This window comes from Panulirus ornatus, chromosome 13 (assembly GCF_036320965.1).
Source record: "Panulirus ornatus isolate Po-2019 chromosome 13, ASM3632096v1, whole genome shotgun sequence".
In the NCBI taxonomy this organism is placed as follows: domain Eukaryota; kingdom Metazoa; phylum Arthropoda; class Malacostraca; order Decapoda; family Palinuridae; genus Panulirus; species Panulirus ornatus.
Genome location: NC_092236.1, coordinates 54,846,278 through 54,870,242, shown reverse-complemented (window position 1 = coordinate 54,870,242; position 23,965 = coordinate 54,846,278). Strand labels below are relative to the sequence as shown.

The following is a 23,965-nucleotide window of genomic DNA, read 5'->3' as shown; positions in this document are numbered from 1 at the left end:
GATATATACACATACCGAGAGAGAAAGACACACAAACATATATATATATACGTAAACAGACACGAAGAAACAGCCAGTCAGCTATATAAACACATATACAAACACTTAAACAACTTACAGTGAAACACACACACACACACACACGCGCGCGCGCGACGAAAATGGAAGCCCCAGATGCAGTGAGCCGGAGGAAAACTTAATCACGCAGCGAAATTTACTCTCAAGGTAAACATATTCCAGGAGGAAGGAGGTTGAGGGGGAGGAGGTGATGGTGATGAGTGGAGAGAGAGAGAGAGAGAGAGAGAGAGAGAGAGAGAGAGAGAGAGAGAGAGAGAGAGAGAGGTGGGGTGGTGGTGTGGGGAAGGGAGGAGGAGGAGGTCGTTGTGAAGTGTGACACAGTCAAGTTACGCGTCGTGATGTTGTTATCTACTGCCACCGTCAGGTCATGACCTTATTTCTGAACTCTCGTTGAAATGACACCAGAGGAGAGGTGGGTACACACACACACACACACACACACACACACACACACACACGAGTATGCAGGTGTTAACGGATTCACACACATACACACACACGAGTATACAGGTGTTAACGAATTCGTATACAGGTGTTACCGGATTCGTATACAGGTGTTACCGGATTCGTATACAGGTGTTACCGGATTCCTGCCGACCTGAGGTTCCATTTCGGGTTAAAGTCACCCTTTTTTTTTTTCTTTTCTTTTCTTTTGCGAGGTTGTATCATTGTGAGTTGACGAGACACAGTCAAAGAGCTTTTTGCTTCAAGGGAGGCCACCCTGTCCCTGCTACTGAACATGGCGCAGTCCTGAACGCTGTAGGATCCCTTGGATAATTACTCATTTGTAATTACCTGTCTGTAATTGCCTATTTGTAATCACCTGCTTGTAATTATCTGTTTGTACTGTACGGGGAGGGAGTTTTACACTCGTGGGTTCCCATATCTTAAACATTCTCTACTTTCATATAACTTCTTAAATCTACTGATGTTTGCCGTCTGTATTAACCATGTCCTCTGTCATTCTCTTCCTCTCATCCACCATTTTTATACAATATAAAAGTACTTATTTACATCTTATGTTAACGCGTTTCTTGCTTGATTTCGCGTTATGTTCTTTGGTTGTTCTATCCCTACATATGTACTCTCGAAGAACTGTTCGCTGTTCATGTCATCGATCGGTTTCGAAAACTTAAAGATTGTGATCAGGTCACCCCCTCACTCCTCTCTCTCTCTCTCTCTCTCTCTCTCTCTCTCTCTCTCTCTCTCTCTCTCTCTCTCTCTCTCTCTCTCTCTCTCTCTCTCTCTCTCTCTCTCTCTCTCTGACTTCTGCCATTATAACCGTGTGATGCAGACTTCTCTTTCTCTATGACCCTCTCGTATTTCCCTCCCTCACCATTCCATCCTTAGATAGAATATAGATAGCCATACATGGGGACATCACACGTCCTTGACACAAACCTATCCTAAAGCGGAAACCATCCCCCTTCCTCCCTTTGTATTCGCCCACATGTTCTACTTTCCCAACAAAGAAAAGGAAAAACTCTTCACTGCTCTCAGCGAAGTCCCGCTTACCCAAGACATAAGGGGCATATTCCAAAATGTGAGGCTCTCAGTACCATCGCATGTTCTCTCCCTATCCACAAATGTCACACACACACACACACATACACACAAGTCCTTATTATTCCTCAAAGGATTTCAAATGTAAATTCGTCAGAGCAGGAAGCTGGTCTAAACACCCTGAACCATTCCTGAGATCACGTTGTCTTCCCCCCTACCCCAAGTCAGCTGTTTCGTTCACAATATGAGCCTTTTAGTCACTTCTTTCCTATAAACGTTTCCAGGAGTATTTAACTGAAACTGTCATTGTCCCCTTTGTGTCTCTACACAAGGACACTACAAGAACACTCCGCCAGTCCTCAGACGCTTTACTCTGGGCCATTCAACAAGTCAAACAACCTTGTTAACTACACAACAGCATCATTATCCTCCTCATCATAACAACCCGATTCATCTTACGTAAGGTTTTCATAACCTTATCTCTTTTCACCATCGTAATATTTGCCATGGCTCTCGTGTTCCACATCCCATTTCGTTCCGGTCCCACCGCATCCGCCACCCACTCATCTGACACAATCAACAGTCCTTCATAATGCTCATTCCATCTTATTTTCACATCTCTGTTTGATACCACATCCGCCCTCGTCTCCTTAAACCCCATTGTCTATCTTTTGATCTACTCACATTATCCAGTTCCTTGTATAAAACCGAAACTATCTCTCCTCATCTCTCTCTCTCATCTTCTTTTTCAGCTCTCGTGCCTTTTCCTTAATCTCCTGCTTCTTTATCTTATACTCCTCCAAATCACACGCACTCCTTCCCTGAACATAAAGCACATGCAAGACCATTTTCTGTGTTATTAGTGACTCATCTTCGTCTTTCCATCTCTTAACTGCCCTTTCTCGTACACCTACAACTAACCCTCTGTATACTATACAAATCCCCCCCATGCTTGATAACTATTTCCTTAAGATCTTCCACTCGAAATGTCCCATAACTCTCATCTGGTATCCCTGCATTGCGTTACCAACATTCTCTATCTTCTCAAAACGCCTCCAAGATCACGACACTTTAGATAGAAAACCTTGGTTCATTTCATGTTAGAGTGTACTGAACCCTCTCACTCTCGTAAACACATAACACCTTTTTCCTTCCGCGTCTCCAATATGCCCTTAGCATTCTACGGTTCCTATTCAAACTATAAAGTCTCACATATGTTGTCTTGATTTCCAGATGATGACGATGACGACAATGGTCTTTGGATTCTCGTCAGAGAGGCGACGACTCCTCTGATTCCACAAGCGCTCCCTGCCTCCCTCGGGAAACAGGCTACAAACCGAAGTCACCTCAGATTAATGTCCAATTTGCCACAAGTCAGACCGTCTGCCTGAGGACATGTATAGTGACTCCCCAAAGGTCAATCTGGTCACGTGAGGACTTGTGCCCTCGTTGGCTAAGGTCACACTTGGCATCATTCAGTGACCTCTGCCTCCGTTGCATCAGGTCACAGGTCACACACAACTGATCTGTGCTTCTGTAGCATTAATCCTTCGTCACACACACGCACACACACAAAGGGACCTGTGTACCTCTCCCTTATTTTGGTCTTTACTCGCTAAAGAATCTAAATCCTTGCTTCACAAGGTCTGTCATTTCTCACGGACCATATTATACACGGTGCTACGTAAGGTCTCTTGTCACCCCAAAAACAAAGAGGGTTGGGACCCGTTACGGGCCTCTGTTGGCTGTAAACAGAGCCAGACACCTAAGGATCCTGTGTCCTTCCTACACTTCGTCCCTGATCACTGCAGAGCCATTGTTCGTGTTGACCTCATCAGCTTCGTGTTCACCTGAAGACACTCTCTCTCTGTGGTCTTGTTGTATTATGCTGCAGGTCATTCAGCGACCTGTACTCTTGTCTGCACCAGGTCAAAGGTCATTCAGGGGACCCGTAATCTTGTGAGACCAGGTCACACGTCTTTCAGAGACTTATACTCTTATTGTACTAGGTCACAGGTCACTCAGGAAACCCTTAACCTTATCGCACCAGGTTCACAGGTCATTCAAAATTCCTTAACCTTGTCGCATCAGGTCACAGGTCACACAGGGACCTGTCCCATCGGGGGTGGGGGGTGTGGAAGGTGAGGTGAGGTCACTCGAAGACCCTGCGCACCGGAGAATGGTGTGGCTGAAGGACCCAGAGGAGGAGGACAGGTCTCGGGAGTAAGGTGGAGACCATGTGATCCGACCCGGGAGAGAGAGATGGCGTGCCCCTTCAGCGGCGCCCGCGTCCCCACCGGCGTGGGCGCGGGCGTGGAAGACGGCGGTGGCGTTGGGCGCGTCAGGGGCGCCTCAGCCGCCCGCGGGTGGGAGAGAGGGACGTCCATAGAAGCCAGCGGAGGAGGAGGAGGAGGAGGAGGGAGTCCCAGGAGAATGGTCGGCTCGGTGCAAGAGAGGGTGAACTCCTACACCCGCATGACCCGCTCTCCCTCCACGCCTGTGGTGGCGGGGCGCAAGATCTCCGGGGGTCGGGTCAAGCGTGGGGAAGCTGGGGGTCGACTCAGACCCCAGGATGAAGACGACTCGACACCCTTGCTCACCCTTGCTCGAGAACCACTCGACCCCAACACGCCACTGAGTCTCCAGAACATGACAGAGGCGGTGTGGTCTTTCATCACCATACCCGTGAGTATACTCGATGTATATACGTCCTTCTGTGTGGTATAACCCCCCCTGTCCTCCCCCTTCTCCCTCAACATCCTTCCCTCCCCCACCTTCCTTCCCCCTTCTCCCTTACCCACCTTCCTTCCCCACCTTCCTTCCCCCTTCTCCCTCACCCACCTTCCTTCCCCACCTTCCTTCCCCCTTCTCCCTCACCCACCTTCCTTCCCCCTTCTCCCTCAACATCCTTCCCTCACCCACCTTCCTTCCCCCTTCTCCCTCAACCCCCTTCCCTCCCCCACCTACCATCCTTCCCCCTTCTCCCTCAACCCCCTTCCCTCCCCCACCTACCATCCTTCCCCCTTCTCCCTCAACCCCCTTCCCTCCCCCACCTTCCTTACCCCTTCTCCCTCACCACCTTCCTTCCTCCCTTCCCCCCCCCCCCCCCCCCCTAACAAGAACTTTCGCATATAAAACGACGTGGTTTTTTCTTCTTTTTTTTCATTATTATTTTTCATAATGAAATTAGGCTGTCACGTAACTTGACGTTATTTAATCGAATGATGATTTTACACGAGTGAAATTAAAAGAGCAAAATCACGTTATTGCAGCTCTTGAAATGGAGTATTTTCTGGCGTCTGTTTCTCTAACAGTAACAGACGTAAGAGGAGGAAGGCTTGCGCATCACACTCGCACTTTAAACGGCTGAGTGTGAGTGTGATATGAGTGTGAGTGAGTTTAAACGTCAAGTGAGAGTGTGTGTGTGAGTGTGTGTGTGTGTGTGTGTGTGTGTGTGTGTGTGTTGGTGGAGAGGGAAGCTCTGCAATGGTGTTTCGTAATTCTAAATGAAAAAGATTATTTGGAAAACAATGAAAATGTATGTCGATATACCTCTGCATGTATATAGATAGATAGATAGATAGATAGATAGACAGATAGATAAATAGATAGATAGATAGATAGATAGATAGATAGATAGATAGATAGATAGATAGATAGAAAAATAGATAGATGAGTGCAGCCATCTATCATTCTCCCAGGAGCAGACACTCTTTCGAAGGAGAGTTGCGTAGGGTTCAACACCACAAGACGGGCCATGATATAGCAGCAGCTATATGCTGAGAGACAGCCACTTCGATCTCTCTATTCTGAGACTGAGGGAAGTATAGCTACGAAGAAAACGCGCAGTCCCATCCACCTTGCTATAGCGTCATACTTAGAGTTTCTCGTAATTGTCTTTTCTTAAAATGATATATTTTGATTTGGGCATTTAAAGATGGCATTTAAATATTCTAAGGCCTCTAAGATGGCTACTAAAGATCTGAAGGGATTTAGAATGTCATTTAAATCCTTAAATGTCTTCAAGATTCGGTTTTGAAAATGTTTCAAGGTCATTAAGATACCCTTTAAACGCCTCAGAGCTTTTCAGAAGCCATTTAAGCGTTTAAAATAAATAAACCAGTGAAGCCATCTTTCCAACCTCATGTAAACTTTTCCAAAGTCTATAAAAAATACCTTTTTTTTCAATATTCAAAGACCCACAGATTGCCCCCCCATCAAAGGTGTCAAAGTCTTTAGAAAGCACTTTTGAAGGCCTTATTTCTATTTCTATGACCTACCCTCGTATCGAGAGCGGAGTTTGGAAAAAGCCATTGAACAAATGAACCCTTAACCAACCACGGTGATCTACAAGGGGGACGTGAAAGAAGGAACCTTACAAGTGTTTATAAAAGAGAATGATTATATTCTTTTGTCTCTTTTTTTTTCCCCTTTTTTTTGACCCTGAAGAACACGAAAGGTTTCTCGGGGTCGGCTTCTATCGTCTGGAGAGCTGCTGGGGGAAGCCCCATAGAATCTCTGCCGCGATGTCTATGCCAAAAAAGTAGATGGATATAGATCATCAAATACATAAGACACCCCTCTCCTCTCCTCCCTCCTCTCCACCTCCAACACCGCCTAACACCGCCCAACACCGCCCGCCCACCACCGCCCAACACCGCCCAACACCGCCCGCCCACCACCGCCCAACACCACCCAACACCACCCAACACCGCCCACCACCGCCCAACACCGCCCAATACCGCCCAACACCGCCCAACACCGCCCACCACCGCCCAATACCGCCCAACACCGCCCAACACCGCCCAACACCACCCAACACCGCACCGCCCAACACCGCCCAACACCGCTCAACACCGCACCGCCCAACACCGCCCAACACCGCCCAACACCGCACCGCCCAACACCGCCCAACACCACTCAACACCGCCCAACACCGCCCAACACCGCCCAACACCGCTCAACACCGCACCGCCCAACACCGCCCAACACCGCCCAACACCGCCCACCACCACCCACCACCACCCAACACCGCCCAACACCGCCCAACACCGCCCAACACCGCCCACCACCACCCAACACCGCCCAACACCGTCCAACACCGCCCAACACCGCACCGCCCAACACCGCCCAACACCGCCCACCACCACCCACCACCACCCACCACCGCCCAACACCACCAAACACCGCCCAACACCTCCTTATGGTGGACTTTTGACCTGACTTTGCTTCTGGGTCGGAGGTCAGGTCATCACACGTGTCTTGAATTGTGGTCGAGGATCGTACCGGCGTGTTTAAGGGTCGTGTGGTCGTGCTTAAGGGTCGTACCGCTGTGCTACAGAGTCGTGTACCCATAATTGAGGGAATGATACACAGACATGAATGCTGGCCTGTGCTGGCCTGTGCTTTCATCTTCCTCATTTTTCTCTGAGTGATTTATACGTAGAGTTTTTTCAAGTACGCTTGTATGTGTGTGTGTGTGTGTGTGTGTGTGTGTGTGTGTGTGTGTGTGTGTGTGTGTGTGTGTGTGTGTGTGTGTGATTTAGGATCTATTTCGCACGAAAAGACCAACCCTCAATCAATGGCCATATCGGATGAAAGAAAAGAAGAAAAAAATAAGTGAAAGAAAAGAATGGAAGAAAATACGCTACTGGTACTTGATTAGTTATAGGAAGATGGGAAAAGAAAGAAAGAAAGAAAGAAAGAAAGAAAGGAAATTCCACACCATCAGCTCCTCTAGGAGAGGACGAGGCATCATAACGGTCCATCCTCGTGTAAAAGGTGGTGGTCTCCCACACATCAACCAACGGAAGCAGCAGAAGCAACAAGATGGAGCGGAGGAGCGAGACGCGCATCATGCAGCAGCAGCTTCCTCCTGCTCCTCCTCCTCCACGGTCGGGACAGAGGCAGACAGCTCATTAAGAGCTGTGGCGCGAGCCGGCAACATACATCGGGGGGGGGAAGGAGGAGGAAGAGGAGGAGGAGGAGGAGGAGGAGGAGGAGGAGGAGTGGCTGGGGGAGGACGGAGGGAGGAGGAAGGAGGGGTAGTAGTGTTGATATCTGGGGAATTAATGAGACAGTTGCTCTCTATTGCCACTCCTTGGCAGAGAGAGAGAGAGAGAGAGTGGGGCAGATCGAAGGGGCGCGCGCGCGCGCAGCTCAGGTATGTGTGAGTGATACTCCATATCAGGGGGAGGGGAGGTGGGTGGGTTGGGGGGGTTAGAAACCAACCCCACCTCTCCCTAACCCAGGAGACGTGAGATAGAGGAAGGGGGAGTGAATTGAAACCAACCACCCTTCACCCCAGAGATATGAGATAGGGGGAATAGAAGCCCCACCTATGATATAGGGTAATTAGAAACCCCCACCCCAACCCCAGAGATATGAGACAGGGTAACTCGAAACCCCCACCCCAACCCAGAGATATGAGACAGGGTAACTCGAAACCCCCACCCCAACCCCAGAGATATGAAATGGGGGGGAATAGAAACTCTACCCCCCCCCACTAACCCCAGACATATGAGACGGCCTTTCGCTACGAAAAATAAAAAATGATAATAATAATTACTGATTTTCGGAAGCAGATATTTTTGATGCTGAGTATATGGTTGGATCAGAATATAATATGGATGACAGCATATAATCCAGTTTCTATATATACGCATTATCATCCTCCATATATACGCATTATCATCCTCCATAAATACGCATTATCATCCTCCATTTATATATATGTATTATCGTATTACTGAACTACGCTTAGAAAGATGTATATGTAGAGAGAGAGGGGGAGAGAGAGAGAGAGAGAGAGAGAGAGAGAGAGAGAGAGAGAGAGAGAGAGAGAGAGAGAGAGAGAATTAACCTCCCCCCCATTCGACCCTATGACCGATACGATAACTGATTCATGTCATAAACTGGTTTTAGAAAATGCTATAAAGAAAATGGGATAAACAAGTCAAAAGAGAAAAAAAATATACTGCAAGGTTAAATCTATTCGATGACCTAAAAAAAAGAATATATATATATATATATATATATATATATATATATATATATATATAAAATCCGAACTGCCTCATGGCCATTTCTCTGCTCGTCGAATTATCTGAAATAGAGTAGAAAAAGATATGAAATTTTTCCAGAAAAGGTTAAAAGCTTTCAGGGGTGAGCAAGGTCATGTGACATTAGGTCAAGCGGGGTCAGAAGGGCGTGAGAGAGCCAGCCAAGCGTTGCGAAATAGAAAAGGTCACAAGGACACTATATATATATATATATATATATATATATATATATATATATATATATATATATATATATATATATATATATATACGTGAGGGAGAGGGAGAGGAGGAGGTGAAAGGAGGAGAGGAGATGAGGGAGAGATGTAAGGGAGAGGAGGAGAGGAGGTGAGAGGAGGAGATGAGGGAGAGGAGGTGTGAGGGAGAGGGGAAGAGGAAGTGTGAGAGGAGGAGAGGAGGTGTGAGAGGAGGGGAGGAGAAGAAGAGGAGGTGAGGGAGAGGGGGGAGAGGAAGTGTGAGAGGAGGAGAAGAGATGAGAGGAGGAGAGGAGTAGGTGAGAGGAGGAAGAGGTGGTAGGGAAGGTGTATCATATTACCATGTTGTCTTGAGGACATATAAGTGAGTCTCGCTATATTTAGCAGGCAGGGAGGTGTGGAGGTCAGCGAACCAGCGAGTCTTGACTCACTCACTCACACCCACTCCTCTCTCTCTCTCTCTCTCTCTCTCTCTCTCTCTCTCTCTCTCTCTCTCTCTCTCTCTCTCTCTCTCTCTCTCTCTCTCTCTCTCTCTCTCTCTCTCTCTCTCTCTCTCTCTCTCTCTCTCTCTCTCTCTCTCTCTCTCTCTCTCTCTCTCTCTCTCTCTCTCTCTCTCTCTCTCTCTCTCTCTCTCTCTCTCTCTCTCTCTCTCTCTCTCTCTCTCTCTCTCTCTCTTTACGCTCTTCTCGTGTTTACTTCCTGTATGAAAGGATTATAAAAGGAGAAGTTGTTGTTTGCCGGGTATAGAAGGGTTATGATGATATATATATATATATATATATATAGAGAGAGAGAGAGAGAGAGAGAGAGAGAGAGAGAGAGAGAGAGAGAGATAGGCGTGTGTGTGAGAGAGAGAGAGAGAGAGAGAGAGAGAGAGAGAGAGAGAGAGAGAGAGAGAGAGAGAGAGAGAGAGAGAGAGAGAGAGAGCCGCACGTGTGTGGCGTAAAAGGAAAGAAACGCGTTTAATCATGTATATAAATGGAAACGTGGAACAGCATTATATATTTCTAACAGACACTTGATGTCATTCGTATGTAACTAAATAATATTTACTATTATCCAGTGTCTTACACATAACGTTTTCTCCAGTGTCTTACACATAACGTTTTCTCCAGTGTCTTATACATAACGTTTTCTCCAGTGTCTTACACATAACGTTTTCTCCAGTGTCTTATACATAACGTTTTCTCCAGTGTCTTACACATAACGTTTTCTCTAGTGTCTTTATACATTACGTTTTCCCCAGTATCTTACACATAACGTTTTCTCGATAGTGTCTTTACACTTAACGTTTTCTCTAGTGTCTTTATACATTACGTTTTCCCTAGTATCTTACACATAACGTTTTCTCGATAGTGTCTTTACACTTAACGTTTTCTCTAGTGTCTTTATACATTACGTTTTCCCCAGTATCTTACACATAACGTTTTCTCGATAGTGTCTTTACACTTAACGTTTTCTCTAGTGTCTTTACACATTACGTTTTCCCTAGTATCTTACACATAACGTTTTCTTTACCTGATCATTTCGTGTTGTCAATATAACTCAATCTTTTTTCGAATACAGATGATGAAGGAAAGATGGCATGCAGGACTGATAACCCAACCCTGAGAATTTACTAGATGGGTTTACATCCGCGAACACTGACTTTATCTTTGATTAATTCCCATTGTAAGAAAACGGATGGTGGGGGGCTAGATTTGGGGAAGAAAACGAGAGGCAGGAGTTATGTGAGATCATGTGAGAAATTTTCATTCGAAAAAGAAAGGAGAAAGTGAAGGAATCTGTTTACATATTTGGATAGATGAGGTGTGGGTTAGGATGATAATGATAGTAATAATGATGATAATGATAATTGATAATGATAATGATAATGATAATGATGATAATGATAATAATATCAATAATAATGATGATGATAATGGCATTAATAATAATAATAATAATAACAAGAATGATAATACTATTAATAATCTTAATGATAGTAATGATAATAATGATAATGATAATAATAATGATAATAATAATAGTAATAATAGTAATAATAATAATAATAATAATAATAATAATAATGATAATAATAATAATAATAATAGTAATAATAATAGTAATAATAATAATAATAATAATAATAATAATAATAATAATAATAATAGTAATAATAATAATAATAATAACAATAGTAATCATAATAATGACAATAATAATAATAATAATAATAATAATAATAATAATAATAATAATAATAATAATAATAATAATAATAATAATGATAATAATAATAATGATAACAATAATGATGATAATGATATTACAGATAAAGATGATAACAATGATAACATTAATGATAATGATGATAATAATGATAATGATAATGACACGGGTTTGTGTGTGTTCTACTATACCGGACACCACGTCTGTGGGAGACCCGCTGTCAAATGTCCTTCCTCATTCCCTCGACTCACCCGTGACTTGTCATTCTTCTTCCCCTCCGGCAGGCTGACCACCTCCTGCTGGCTCTGGACACGCTGCTGAGGAGCGGTGACCTGGAATGGAAGGCCCTCAGGTGAGATGACCTCCCCAACCCTCTCTCTCTCTCTCTCTCTCTCTCTCTCTCTCTCTCTCTCTCTCTCTCTCTCTCTCTCTCTCTCTCTCTCTCTCTCTCTGAAACGTACCGACGAGCATCCACTCTTCCCCAGGCGGGTGATCAACCATGCATCCAAAATGAACACACACACACACACACAAACACACACACACACACACACACACACACACACAGGCTCTCAAATTTGCATACAGTTCCTAGCAGCTTTTCAGGCAGATTCATGCACACACTAAGACAAAATATATATATATATATATATATATATATATATATATATATATATATATATATATATATATATATATATATATATATATATATATATATATATATATATATATATATATATATATATATATATATATATATATATATATATATATATATATATTTATATATATATGTATATATATGTATGTATATATATTCATTCGATCGGAATAACAGGCGTAAATACGACTTAACTCCATTTCCAAACAGAGCATCTGGGTCTATGCAAATAAAGGAATTCAACGTCCTGTATTTACTACACAGCACCGTGCCATGAAAAGGGTTGAATCCCACATAGGAAACAAGAACTCCATGATCCCTTAACGGGAATCATAAATTCCATCATCACTCCACTTCAGTTCAGCTTCGATAGAGTTGTTTATCTTTTTGGTTTTTTTTGCATACGATTCATTTCTTTGAAAATATATAGATAGCTTATTCTGTTTTGTCTTCTCCTAAAATCGTCTAAAAATTTCTTTACGTAAAATCTTGATCGTGTGGGTCATTTATTCTGTAGATAGATAAAGAGAGAGAACATATCTATTTAGAGTTTAATAGACCTTCCACTTTATTTGTGACTTCGTTTTAACTTCCTCTATTCAAAAAATTTCATCAAAGCATCTCTTTATATTTTTGCCCAATAGGTCTTTTAAAAATGGCCTCTCAGGTCTTAATGAGAAATTAAATTCATCAAATCATCCATTAACTTCAATCTATGTCATCTTAAAGGCACTTATGTTATCTCCAAAGAGCCTTGATTACGGAACTGTATGGACGGAAGGGTCACTATCAAAGGTGATTAATGGGTCATTAGCTCATTAACGCAATTATAATTATAGGCGTTTCAGATAATCTCTTTTTTACTCATTTTGATGTTTGACATTTTTCTAATTAGATGTTTGACATTTGGTAGACATTATTGCTTAATGACCTTCAACTATCGACAGCTATTAAATCCAAAGGTATGAAAAAGTTTGTAAGTGATGAGAGAGAGAGAGAGAGAGAGAGAGAGAGAGAGAGAGAGAGAGAGAGAGAGAGAGAGAGAGAGAGAGAGAGAGAGTAAACAACACCATCTCTCAGTATCATTTGAGCTACACGTTGTAAAAGAAATTACTTTCATTCTAACATTACTCAGTGAATACTAAGCCTCTGTGTCATAATAGAACTGTTTACAAAATTACTTGGATTAAAAGACTTAAAAGAAAAACATTTTTGAATAATATGTTGAGAGGAAAAACACATTTTCTTGTTTTCTTTACAGACGGAAACTGAGTATAGTGGCTGAGAGTGTCAGGGAGTGGGACGATTGGCATTTGGATGATCTGCTGTCCACCCTCATTACTCAGCTGGGTGAGTAACCCCTGCAAACTCCCTTAATCACTCAGCTAAGTGAGTTCCCCACAAATGGTGCGGGGTTCGAATCCTTGCTGTTGGAGTGCAAAATGTGTTCTATGAATGTTCGCCTTCATGTACACTGAATATATATATATATATATATATATATATATATATATATATATATATATATATATATATATATATATATATATATATATATATATATATATATATATATATATTTATATATATCGTTGAATATGATTGTTAATTGAGCAATTATCAGTTTTATACTGATGTTCTTCACCTTTTTAACGATGCTCTTAAACCGTTCAGTTTACTAACCTTTAAACTGGTCAAAGTTCAGCAAAACCAAACTCGGGTGGAAACCAATAGTGTCCATTCTTAGTTAAAGTATACCCAGTAACACGACCTTACGTGGCTCGTGTCACATTCTCAAGTGTGAGGAAGGTATGACAAGTCCAATTGTATATTGACATGTTCAAGATTAGGGGAAATATTATTGACCAATGAGAGAGAGGACTGAGGTAGGCAGCTCCTTCTTCTCCGTCTGACCAATGAAAACCTCACAAACCGCCCTCAGGTCCAGGGGGGAGGGGCATGACACTTCGTAAAGTCATTAGTCCATTACTCACTCTCGTTGGGTTGGGTCAGGTGACGAACGCTGGGTAAAACCCGGAGCTCCACCCTGGGCGAATAAGCTGACCATCCAATCCCTGATGACCCAGACTGCTCTAATCACCCCAAACAATCGTGCTGGAGCAGTTTGGTCAATCCCTTGTTGACCTAGATTCGCCCTTTAAGGTCATAGACGCCATCTTACGTCCAGAAGTTATAAGCTGTTGGAGATTTTCACACACAGAGGGGAGCGAGTTCATTCAGGACTGAGAGGAGGGGGAGAAAAAAGGGAGCGTCGTGTTCCATAAGCTTTCCAGAGCTTGGTTCCAGCTCTGCTGGGGAAGGAAGGGTTGGTGGAGAGATGGATCCATCCTGGAACCCGAATTTAGCGTTGCCACTTCTTGGGTCAAGTGTTCCGTGTCTAAAGTGATACAAAAGGACTTGATTTCATCTTCTTTCGTTTGCTTCCAGGGGGGTTTTTCTTTATTCTCTCTCTCTCTCTCTCTCTCTCTCTCTCTCTCTCTCTCTCTCTCTCTCTCTCTCTCTCTCTCTCTCTCTCTCTCTCTCTCTCTCTCTCTCTCTCTCTCTCTCTCTCTCTCTCTCTCTCTCCCTCTCTCTCTCTCTCGAGGGAGTTGGTCGAGATTAAAAACTAAATTGAATTACCGAATACAATATATAACGGAGTCAGTTTAAGTCATCTTGCGCGCTCTTTCTCTCTATATGGGAGTTATATAATGAATATTTCTTTTCTATTTTCTGTTCGGTAATACGATTTTTACCTTGGTATCAGATAGGATTGTGACACTTTTGTCTCCAAATACTGTGGGGTAGCATTTTCATCACCAGCACAGTACATACGTGTTCATATCAAGAAAATAGTAAACCTTGTTTTTTGGGGTCATGTTCTATTTTGATATATTCAGTTTGATAACATCAAAGAGCACAGACCTTTTTGATATATATATATATATATATATATATATATATATATATATATATATATATATATATATATATATATATATATATATATATATATATATATATATATATATATATGTATATATATATATATATATATATATATATATATATATATATATATATATATATATATATATATATATATATATATATATATATATATATATATATATATATATATATATATATATATATATATACATATATATATATATATATATATATATATATATATATATATATATATATATATATATATATATATATATATGTATATATATATATATATATATATATATATATATATATATATATAGACACACATACCAGCGCAATACATCCATGCATTTATTGCATAATCCTTTGCTCTGTATATTGTATTCTCGTATATGCACACACACACACACACACACACACACACACACACACACACACTGGAGGTGGCCTTAGCTGCACAACGAACCATGTGAGGGGAGCTGTCGGCGGTAAGAGGATGCTAAGGACCACTGGGTCTGAAAGGCTCATATCATCGTGATTCTTATCCATTCACTCGACCATCAAGGCAGCTGGCTTATGTTTGCCTCGAGGTGTGGGGTTCCCAGTGACTTGCGAGACATCTGATTTCTGCCTGGGAATATATTCCTGCCCTTATTTCTGCCTGGGAATATATTCCTGCCCTTATTTCTGCCTGGGAATATATTCCTGCCCTTATTTCTGCCTGGGAATATATTCCTGCCCTTATTTCTGCCTGGGAATATATTCCTCCCCTTATTTCTACCTGGGAATAAATTCCTCTCCTTATTTCTACCTGGGAATATATTACTCGCTTTATTTCTGCCTGGGAATATATTCCTGCCCTTATTTCTGCCTGGGAATATATTCCTGCCCTTATTTCTGCCTGGGAATATATTCCTCCCCTTATTTCTGCCTGGGAATATATTCCTGCCCTTATTTCTGCCTGGGAATATATTCCTCCCCTTATTTCTGCCTGGGAATATATTCCTCCACTTATTTCTGCCTGGGAATATATTCCTCCCCTTATTTCTACCTGGGAATATATTCCTGCCCTTATTTCTGCCTGGGAATATATTCCTCCCCTTATTTCTGCCTGGGAAAATATTCCTCCCTTTATTTCTGCCTGGGAATATATTCCTGCCCTTATTTCTACCTGGGAATATATTCCTCCCCTTATTTCTGCCTGGGAATAAATACAGAATGACCCCATTCAATTGACCGAACCTCACTTGAAAGGACAGCGTCAGAATGCGTCCATGAGAGGCAAATCCAAGAATAGTCTATCCACTCCTATCCACCTCAATCCAAAAGACACACTCTATCCACCCATATCCACCTCTCCTATCCACGCCGAAGACTCAGCGACCCATAGAGAGAGAGAGAGAGAGAGAGAGAGAGAGAGAGAGAGAGAGAGAGAGAGAGAGAGAGAGAGGGCGTGCACAAGAGAGATGGACAGATGCTGTAAGTGAATTACCGGGGCGTACGATGGCTTCGGGCGCAGGATGACGGAGGAACGATAACTGACCATTTGCCACGCGAGGCGTTTTCGTGAGCGAGGGTGTTGTGAGGGAGGTGGGAGTGAGAGGTTCGGCCAGCACAGGCCTTGATAAGAGGCACGTTAATCATCCTTGACAGTGCTGGTGCAGCGGGGAGAAAGAATAACCAAGAAGCGGTGATAGACGGGGGGTAAGGAAGGATGTCTATGTGTTGGATGGATGGGAGGTTGAATGTACTAGCCAATAGTATACGTAGAAGAGGCATGTATATGTAGAATATACATAGCTACACTTGCATATTGTGAATGGTACATGGGAGAGGGATGAAAGATAGCATATGTAGAAAACACTTAGGTACACACACACACACACACACACACACACACACACACACACACACACACACACATATTGGTGCTCATCAAGGCAAATTCGACTTCTGTGTGTTTCAAGTGTGTTCATAAAGTAATACTTAAGTGAGATAGAACACTGTTCGTTGTTCACGGGCTGGTGGACGTAAGTTAAGAACAATTATGAACAGATGATGATGATGGAGGCGTAAAGCACTTAACTTCACATGTTAATACAGTGAAAAGATATTCAGTGATACAGTTAACATGGAAAAATGAGATGTGTTGCACATTATCTCCTTTGAATTCGAGGGAGTTGGATGAACTTCTTTGGAAATAGATATTCCATTCATCTTAGCATAGGAATTGTTGGTTGCTAAGAAGCATTTCTGATTAGCTTCTATTTGAAAGGGTTCAGAGATTAACATGCATTAACTATCGACCGATCCAATTTGTAATGTCCCACTGCATTTGTTACAAATGTGGTATCAACAGTGTAATGATTTGCCACTAATGACCAGCTAGAATTGTGTCCTTCCCAGTGAGTAGTGATCAAGGTGTATGTTTACCTATTAGTATTGACCAACCAAGTGTATGATAGTGCCCTCCACTGTATTAATACTGACCAGCCAACAGTGTACAGTGATACCTTCCACTGTAGTTGTACTGACCAACCAAAGTGTACAGTGGTTCTCTTCACTGTAACTGTATTGACCAACCACAGTGTACAGTATTTCCTTCCACTATGGTTGTACTGACCAACCAGAGTGTACAGTAGTACCTTCCACTGTGGTTGTACTAACCAACCAGAGTGTACAGTAGTACCTTCCACTGTGGATGTACTTACCAACCCTTGTACAACAGTACCTTCCACTGTGGTTGTACTAACCAACCATTGTACAATAGTATCTTCCACTGTGGTTGTACTAACCAACCAGCGTACAGTAGTACACTTCACTGTACTCACCAATCAATCAACAGTGACAAACCCACACATCGACCTATCATCACTAACCTAATGACTGCGGTAATGACGACCCTCTTCCCTTTCTCTCTCTCTCTCTTTCCCCCTCCTGCAGAAGTGTCTCCGGAGACCTTCATGCGACGCCTCGGCCAGGAGTACGTCAAGGAGTGTCGGCGCCAGTACGGCAAGCCCTTGGAGAGCCTTGGCTACAACCTGGAAGGGTTCCTCACCAACCTAACGGGTCTCTGCGACATCATCAAGACCAACTCGAACTTCAAGACGAAGAACGACGTCCCGAGCCTCCTCTGCAACCGCCAGGGGGACCAGGTCCTCCTCCACTTCTTCACCAACCGGGAGCCCATCCGCTACTTCGTGGGCGGGGTGATCGAGGGCGTCAGTCGCGAGCTCTTCTCCAAGAGCGTGAGGGTCGCCTGCGAGAAGTGCGACACACCGAATGGCGACCGCTCGAACCACAGGTTCTACTTCAAGTACTCGGTCGAGGACGAGTGCGTCGAGACCTCCCTGGACGCCGTGAAGGGGTCGACGACCTCGCAGAACGGCCACGAGGACGGCCCGCACGCCTATGTCTCCTCCAGCGTCAAAGACTCCAAGATCAGCGTCAGCAGTTTCTGCAAGGCGTTCCCCTGGCACTTCGTGTGCAACAAGGCCATGAGGCTGACGCAGATGGGCTCGGGTCTCTCCCAGGTGAGTCTTCCGGGAGCAGAGGCGAGGGTGAGGAGGTAGTCCATCTCCTGTGGCCTTATTCCTGTGGCCCCCTACCTCCTCTGGCCTTACTCCTGTTGTTCATCTTCTGTGGCCTTACTCTTGTGGCCCTCCTCCTGTTGTTCATCTCCTGTGGCCTTACTCCTGTGGCCCTTTGTGTGGTACGTCTCTCCTGTGGCCTCACTGCTGTGGCCCTACTGTGGTCCATCTCGTGTGGCCAACCACCTGTGGCCAACCTCTCCTGGCTCTCTCTCCTTAATGCATCTTTCCTCCCACTGAACAGTCAGTCACCAAACCTTTTTACGTTTTCGATTGACGGCTTCTCCGCCAAAGATTGTTTCCCTAACTCTCCTAATACACTTTCTGACCAGCATCATCTGGTCACTGGTACTTCCGGTCACACTGTATTTCAATTAGTGTAATCATCCTGGTAATTATCATTCTTAGTAGAGGTAATTATCATTCTTGGTAAGGTAATTCTAAGCTGTTATGATGTGTCATTGTGCTTTACATAATTCTAACTCTAAAAATAGTAATCAATGATTTAGAATGATAATGCCAATGATAATGATGATAATAATGATACTAATGATATATGTATCTAGAATATAAATGAAGGCTTCTTGTGGCTGTATCTACTTTACCATATGTAACTAAAATTTAATCAGATAATTATAATTACAGAATTGATAATGATAATGCTAACAATAATAAAGTTACATAGTTATCACAATAAAACTGGCAATGTGATCATTATTAGTACATCATTATCATCTTTATCACCTTAATCACCTTTATTACTATGATGTCTTTTATGCTATACAAGATTCTATTATGATAGTATACGTAATAATGGTTTTCTTTAAAAGGAAATGGACTAACTAATTGGTGATTACTAACAGTCAATATAATTGTCAATAAGATATTTGTTATAGGTAAAGACGTCCCTTTTTTCCTCGTAAACTCAAGCATTTCTCTAAAAAAAATTTCCATCATCAAAATTAAAAAAGAAACGCCTTCGGAAACTTCAAAATCTCATGGATGCAGAGAACTGGTGTTCGAACTTATAGCGTCTTCGTCAGAAGTGGATGAGCTACTTCCCCTGGCTCTCCACCTTTCAAGAAAAATGTCTCACAATCCCGCAGGTTCTTCTTCGTCGCCCAACAAACTTCTTCGTCAGGAGCCGGCTAGAGGCGCCCCTCTTTTCTCATGGTCTCTTCTCGCCCTTATAGGTCCTTCGCCCACACAATCCCTCCTTCAGGATATCATAACACTGTGTTCTCCTCTTTGTAAAGCTGTTCAAGAGGGCCCACAGTCCCTGCTGTAGGAGTCGATGAACTCCTTACCGAAGTCTCCTTCAAGGAGATGGACCAATGTTGCCATTCATAAATGACTCTCTACTCCTGCAGGTGTTCGGGCCACAACCTCTGCGTCAGAACGAGGAGGTGGCCACCTGCTTCTCTCTCATCTCTCCTGAAGGGACGAGCCTAACCTACGACCAGGTCCTCGGCAGGATCAACACCGCCTTCGTCCTGGCCATCAAGTACCAGCAGTGCACGCGCCTCAAGATGAAGGTGACTTCGATGTTTTCATTGTGACCTTTTGTGCTTTATGGCCTTATCAAGCTACTTGTCTCACGGGGATCAAAGGGTCATTACAGACCTGGTAATGACCTTTATTAGCCTCTATGATTGTTATGTTTCTCAGGATAAGGGTCAAGGAATATGACAATATGGGGTCCTCTTGGGTGTGATGGACCCCTGCCTTTGACCTGATATCTAAAGGTGAGGTCAAGGGTCACGACAATCATAATTGAAGGGATCGAGTCCATGTCACCATTCTTAAGGGTCGTATCATCATTGGTCAAGGGTCGTGCCTAAGGGTCGTACCTTCGTGCTCAAGGGTCGTGCCTAAGGGTCGTACCTTCGTGCTCAAGGGTCGTACCATCGTGCTCAAGGGGTCATACCATCGAACTCAAGGGTCGTACCATCGTTCTTAAAGTCGTGCTCAGTGGTCGTGCCGTCATGCTCAAGGGTCGTACCATCGTGCTCAGTGGTCGTACCGTCGTACTAAGGGTCGTACCGTCGTATTTGAGGGTCGTACCGTCGTGTTCAAAGAGTTCATACAGTCCCTGTGATGAACGCAGACCACTATATTGGGCATATCCCTCAAGATGGAGGCTAGCAGACACTGATGAACCATACTTCATCCTTTATCAAATATCCTCTTATGAAAAATGGACAATAATAAAAAAGGGAAAAAAAAATCACTTCAAAATCATCGTCTGAAACTTTCAGTCAAATTTTGCTTCCTGTGTCGAAAGAAATTATCCCTTTCACCAAGCCAAGACCAAATACACTGTACAATACTCAAGCAATTATCATAATTATTACTGAAATCACGAATAAAAAAAGGAGCTTTGAAGATAGCACGATTTAAAGATAATACAGTATACTTCGAGACAGTGGGATGCATACAACATTGTCCCTTGGGACATAAAGGATTCGAAAACAGATTGCATTTGATACAGTCCGGAAGACGTAGCCTTTGACCAGATTAAATGGGGTTGAAGCTGACATCAATGAAGCTCTGAAATAAGTCACAGACGTTCATATGAAACTGCACAAATCCCTTCGATAAATGGATATGTGAAGGAATTCAAACTACGTTTGTACTGATGTCTACATAAGCCTCTATGTATACAGAGACGAATACAGTGTCGAGGCATCGATACGAAATTTCGTAAATGTTCATCATTCTTTATTTCTTTTTTTTTCTTTCTTTCTTTCTTTCTTTTTTTCCAATCGTCTGATGTTGACTCACTACTTCGTTCACCCGCTTCGAACCCAGATCTGCGCTTATCATGCCCCACCCCCCCAACCCCACCATTACCCCCTCATCCCCCCGCTTCACCCACTTCGTCCCAAATCCACGCTCCCTCCTCCCCCTCTTCCCCCCCTCTCCCCCCAATCTGCGTCTCACCTCATCACTCGTCTCCTTTAAGAAAATAAAAACAGCAGGCTCAGACAGGGTCTCTTCGTCGCCAAGGGAGCAAAACCTGGCCATCACTGTGGATGGACTTCTCCGGCCTCGCTTGTAAACCTCAGATCACGTCATTATGTCTTTTTAAGAAACTAGGGCTACTGGTCACGTGCCTTACATTCCCTGTCTGTGGAACAGTTGACCCCCAACTCGTTGTTCTTCTCCTCCTCACACTGTTCTCACTAACTCGTCGTTCTTCACCTCCCCTCATTGTTCTCCCTCGCTGTTCTCACCAACTCGTCTTTCTTCTCCTTCCTTCCCTCACTGTTCTCCCTCACTGTTCATCAACTCGTCCTTCTTCTCCTCCCTTCCCTCACTGTTCTCCCTCACTGTTCACTAACTCATTGTTCTTCTCCTCCCCTCCCTCACTGTTCTCCCTCACTGTTCACTAACTCATTGTTCTTCTCCTCCCCTCACTATTCTCCCTCACTGTTCTCACTAACTCATCGTTCTTCTCCTTCCCTCACTGTTCACCAACTCATCGTTCTTCTCCTCCCCTCACTCACGTTCTTCTCCTGCCCTCACTGTTCTCCCTCATTGCTCACTAACCCATCGTTCTCCTTCCTTCCCTCACTCACTGTTCTCCCTCACTGTTCTCCCTCACTGTTCTCACTAACTCATCGTTCTTCTCCTCCCCTCCCTCACTGTTCTCTCTCACTGTTCTCCCTCATTGCTCACTAACTCATCGTTCTTCTCCTCCCCTCCCTCACTGTTCTCCCTCACTGTTCACTAACTCGTCGTTCTCCTCCCTCCCTCCCTCCCTCCCTTCCCTTCCTCCCACACAGAACATGGAGCTCAAAGGCCAGATGGTGGTGTGCCCTGAGAGTGACTCCCTCCTCTTCGTCGGCTCACCATTGCTGGATGGTCTCACAGCAGTGACGTCCCGAGGACTCTTCCTATCCGACATCCCCATCCACGACGCCACCAGGGACGTCATCCTGGTGGGGGAGCAGTCCAGGGCGCAGGTGAGTGGGGGAGTGAGGTGTGGTGAGGGGTGAGGTGTGGGGAGGGAAAGGTGTATTGGGTGGGTTAAGGTGCCATGCTGCAGGTGACCAGGGTTCGAGTGAGTGGGTTTGGGAGGATGTGTGTGTGTGTGTGTGTGTCTGTGTGTGTGTGTCTGTCTGTCTGTCTGTCTGTCTGTCTGTCTATCTCTGTCTATCTATATATGTTTGTGAATGTGTATGTTTGTTGGGGCATCATCTGTCTCTCATTATCTTTGGATACGTGTGTGTGTGTGTGTGTGTGTGTGTGTGTGTGTGTATGTGTGTACGTGTGTGTGTTTGTGTGTCTATTTCTCTAACTGGTAGTAAATCTTGTATGTATTACAATATCCCAATATGTCACTGTATCCCAGCTATCCCAACAAATCAATTACTATCCCACATGTATAATCTACATCCATTTATCTACCCATCTATTCGTTACCTCTTTTCATTTCTTAGCAGTCCCTTAATTTCTGTTTCTTCAAAGATTATTCTTACTATCCATGATACACATTTCCCTTCACCCTTCCTATATCTATCATTCAACCATCCCTTGTCTATCTATTCCGTCTATTGCTTTGCTATCCCATCTCCATCTATATATATAGATCAGAAGTTTAGGAGACTATTCCTATCCTTTATAAATAAATTCATTATTATCAAGTCTTCTTTTATTTGCCTTTCCCATCTACTCCCACGTACCATAGGCTGGCTTTCCCATCTACTCCCACGTACCATAGAATCGCTTTCCCATGTACTTCCACGTACATTATCCTCCCCTATAGCTATCTATCCACTTGCTATCTATTCAGGCCACACTATCCTCGGTAATGTTGTCCTCCACGTGATATATCCATCTATCCTTCTTCTTTCTATATCTCTTATCTATATCTTTCTCCTTCGAGGCTTGCTATAAGTCTAACTTAGTCTCATAATTCAGCCATTTCCCTATCCTAACTCCACTTATCTGCCCTCACCTACGAATCCTACCTATCCCTCACCCAACCCAGCCTATGGTAAGGGCATCCTATCCTCCATCTTGATACATCCGTCCCACCAACATTCCTCCATCTATCCAGTGGTCCGCCAAGGATTTCCTCCCTTCTCCACCCTCGATCTAGCCATCCCAACCACACTATCCCACACCATACCACCACTCATCCTCCCCCACCTATCCCACGGCCCCTTGACCCGGTGTAAGGACTTCCCTCTCCACCGCAGGATGGGCTCAAGAGAAGGATGGCCCAGCTGAAGGACTCCATCGAGGAGACTAATAACGCAGTCGATAAAGAGAGGGAGAAAAATGTCTCCCTCCTTCACCTTATCTTCCCTCCTGATATAGCCAAGAGGCTATGGCTAGGTGAGTATATATATATATATATATATATATATATATATATATATATATATATATATATATATATATATATATATATATATATATATATATATGTATGTATAAATTGGGTTCTGGGGCTGCATAATGACTAGATAACTGATTACATACATATGCTTACATATATACACATATGCATGCATATACACACATATATATATACATGCATATATACACACTCACGCGCTTATTTGTAATCCTTTCCAACATATATACGCACATATACAAGCATGTATACACTTATATACAATCATATGTACACATCTATACAAGCATATATACACAAATATACAAGCATAT

At 43.4% G+C, this 23,965-nt stretch overlaps 1 protein-coding gene across 1 annotated transcript in view; it reads left to right on the top strand.

Moving 5' to 3' along the window:
• The window catches only part of Gycalpha99B (guanylate cyclase 1 soluble subunit alpha 2), a 68,193-nt gene that overhangs the window by 29,703 nt on the left and 14,525 nt on the right, over positions 1-23,965 (top strand). Inside the window, exons 2-8 of the mRNA XM_071668968.1 lie at positions 2,815-4,266; positions 11,356-11,423; positions 12,997-13,085; positions 17,637-18,226; positions 19,654-19,818; positions 22,072-22,251; positions 23,491-23,629. Of these exons, the coding sequence (XP_071525069.1) occupies positions 3,844-4,266; positions 11,356-11,423; positions 12,997-13,085; positions 17,637-18,226; positions 19,654-19,818; positions 22,072-22,251; positions 23,491-23,629 (1,654 nt within the window). The 5' untranslated portion in view covers positions 2,815-3,843. The remainder of the gene's footprint in view (positions 1-2,814; positions 4,267-11,355; positions 11,424-12,996; positions 13,086-17,636; positions 18,227-19,653; positions 19,819-22,071; positions 22,252-23,490; positions 23,630-23,965) is intronic.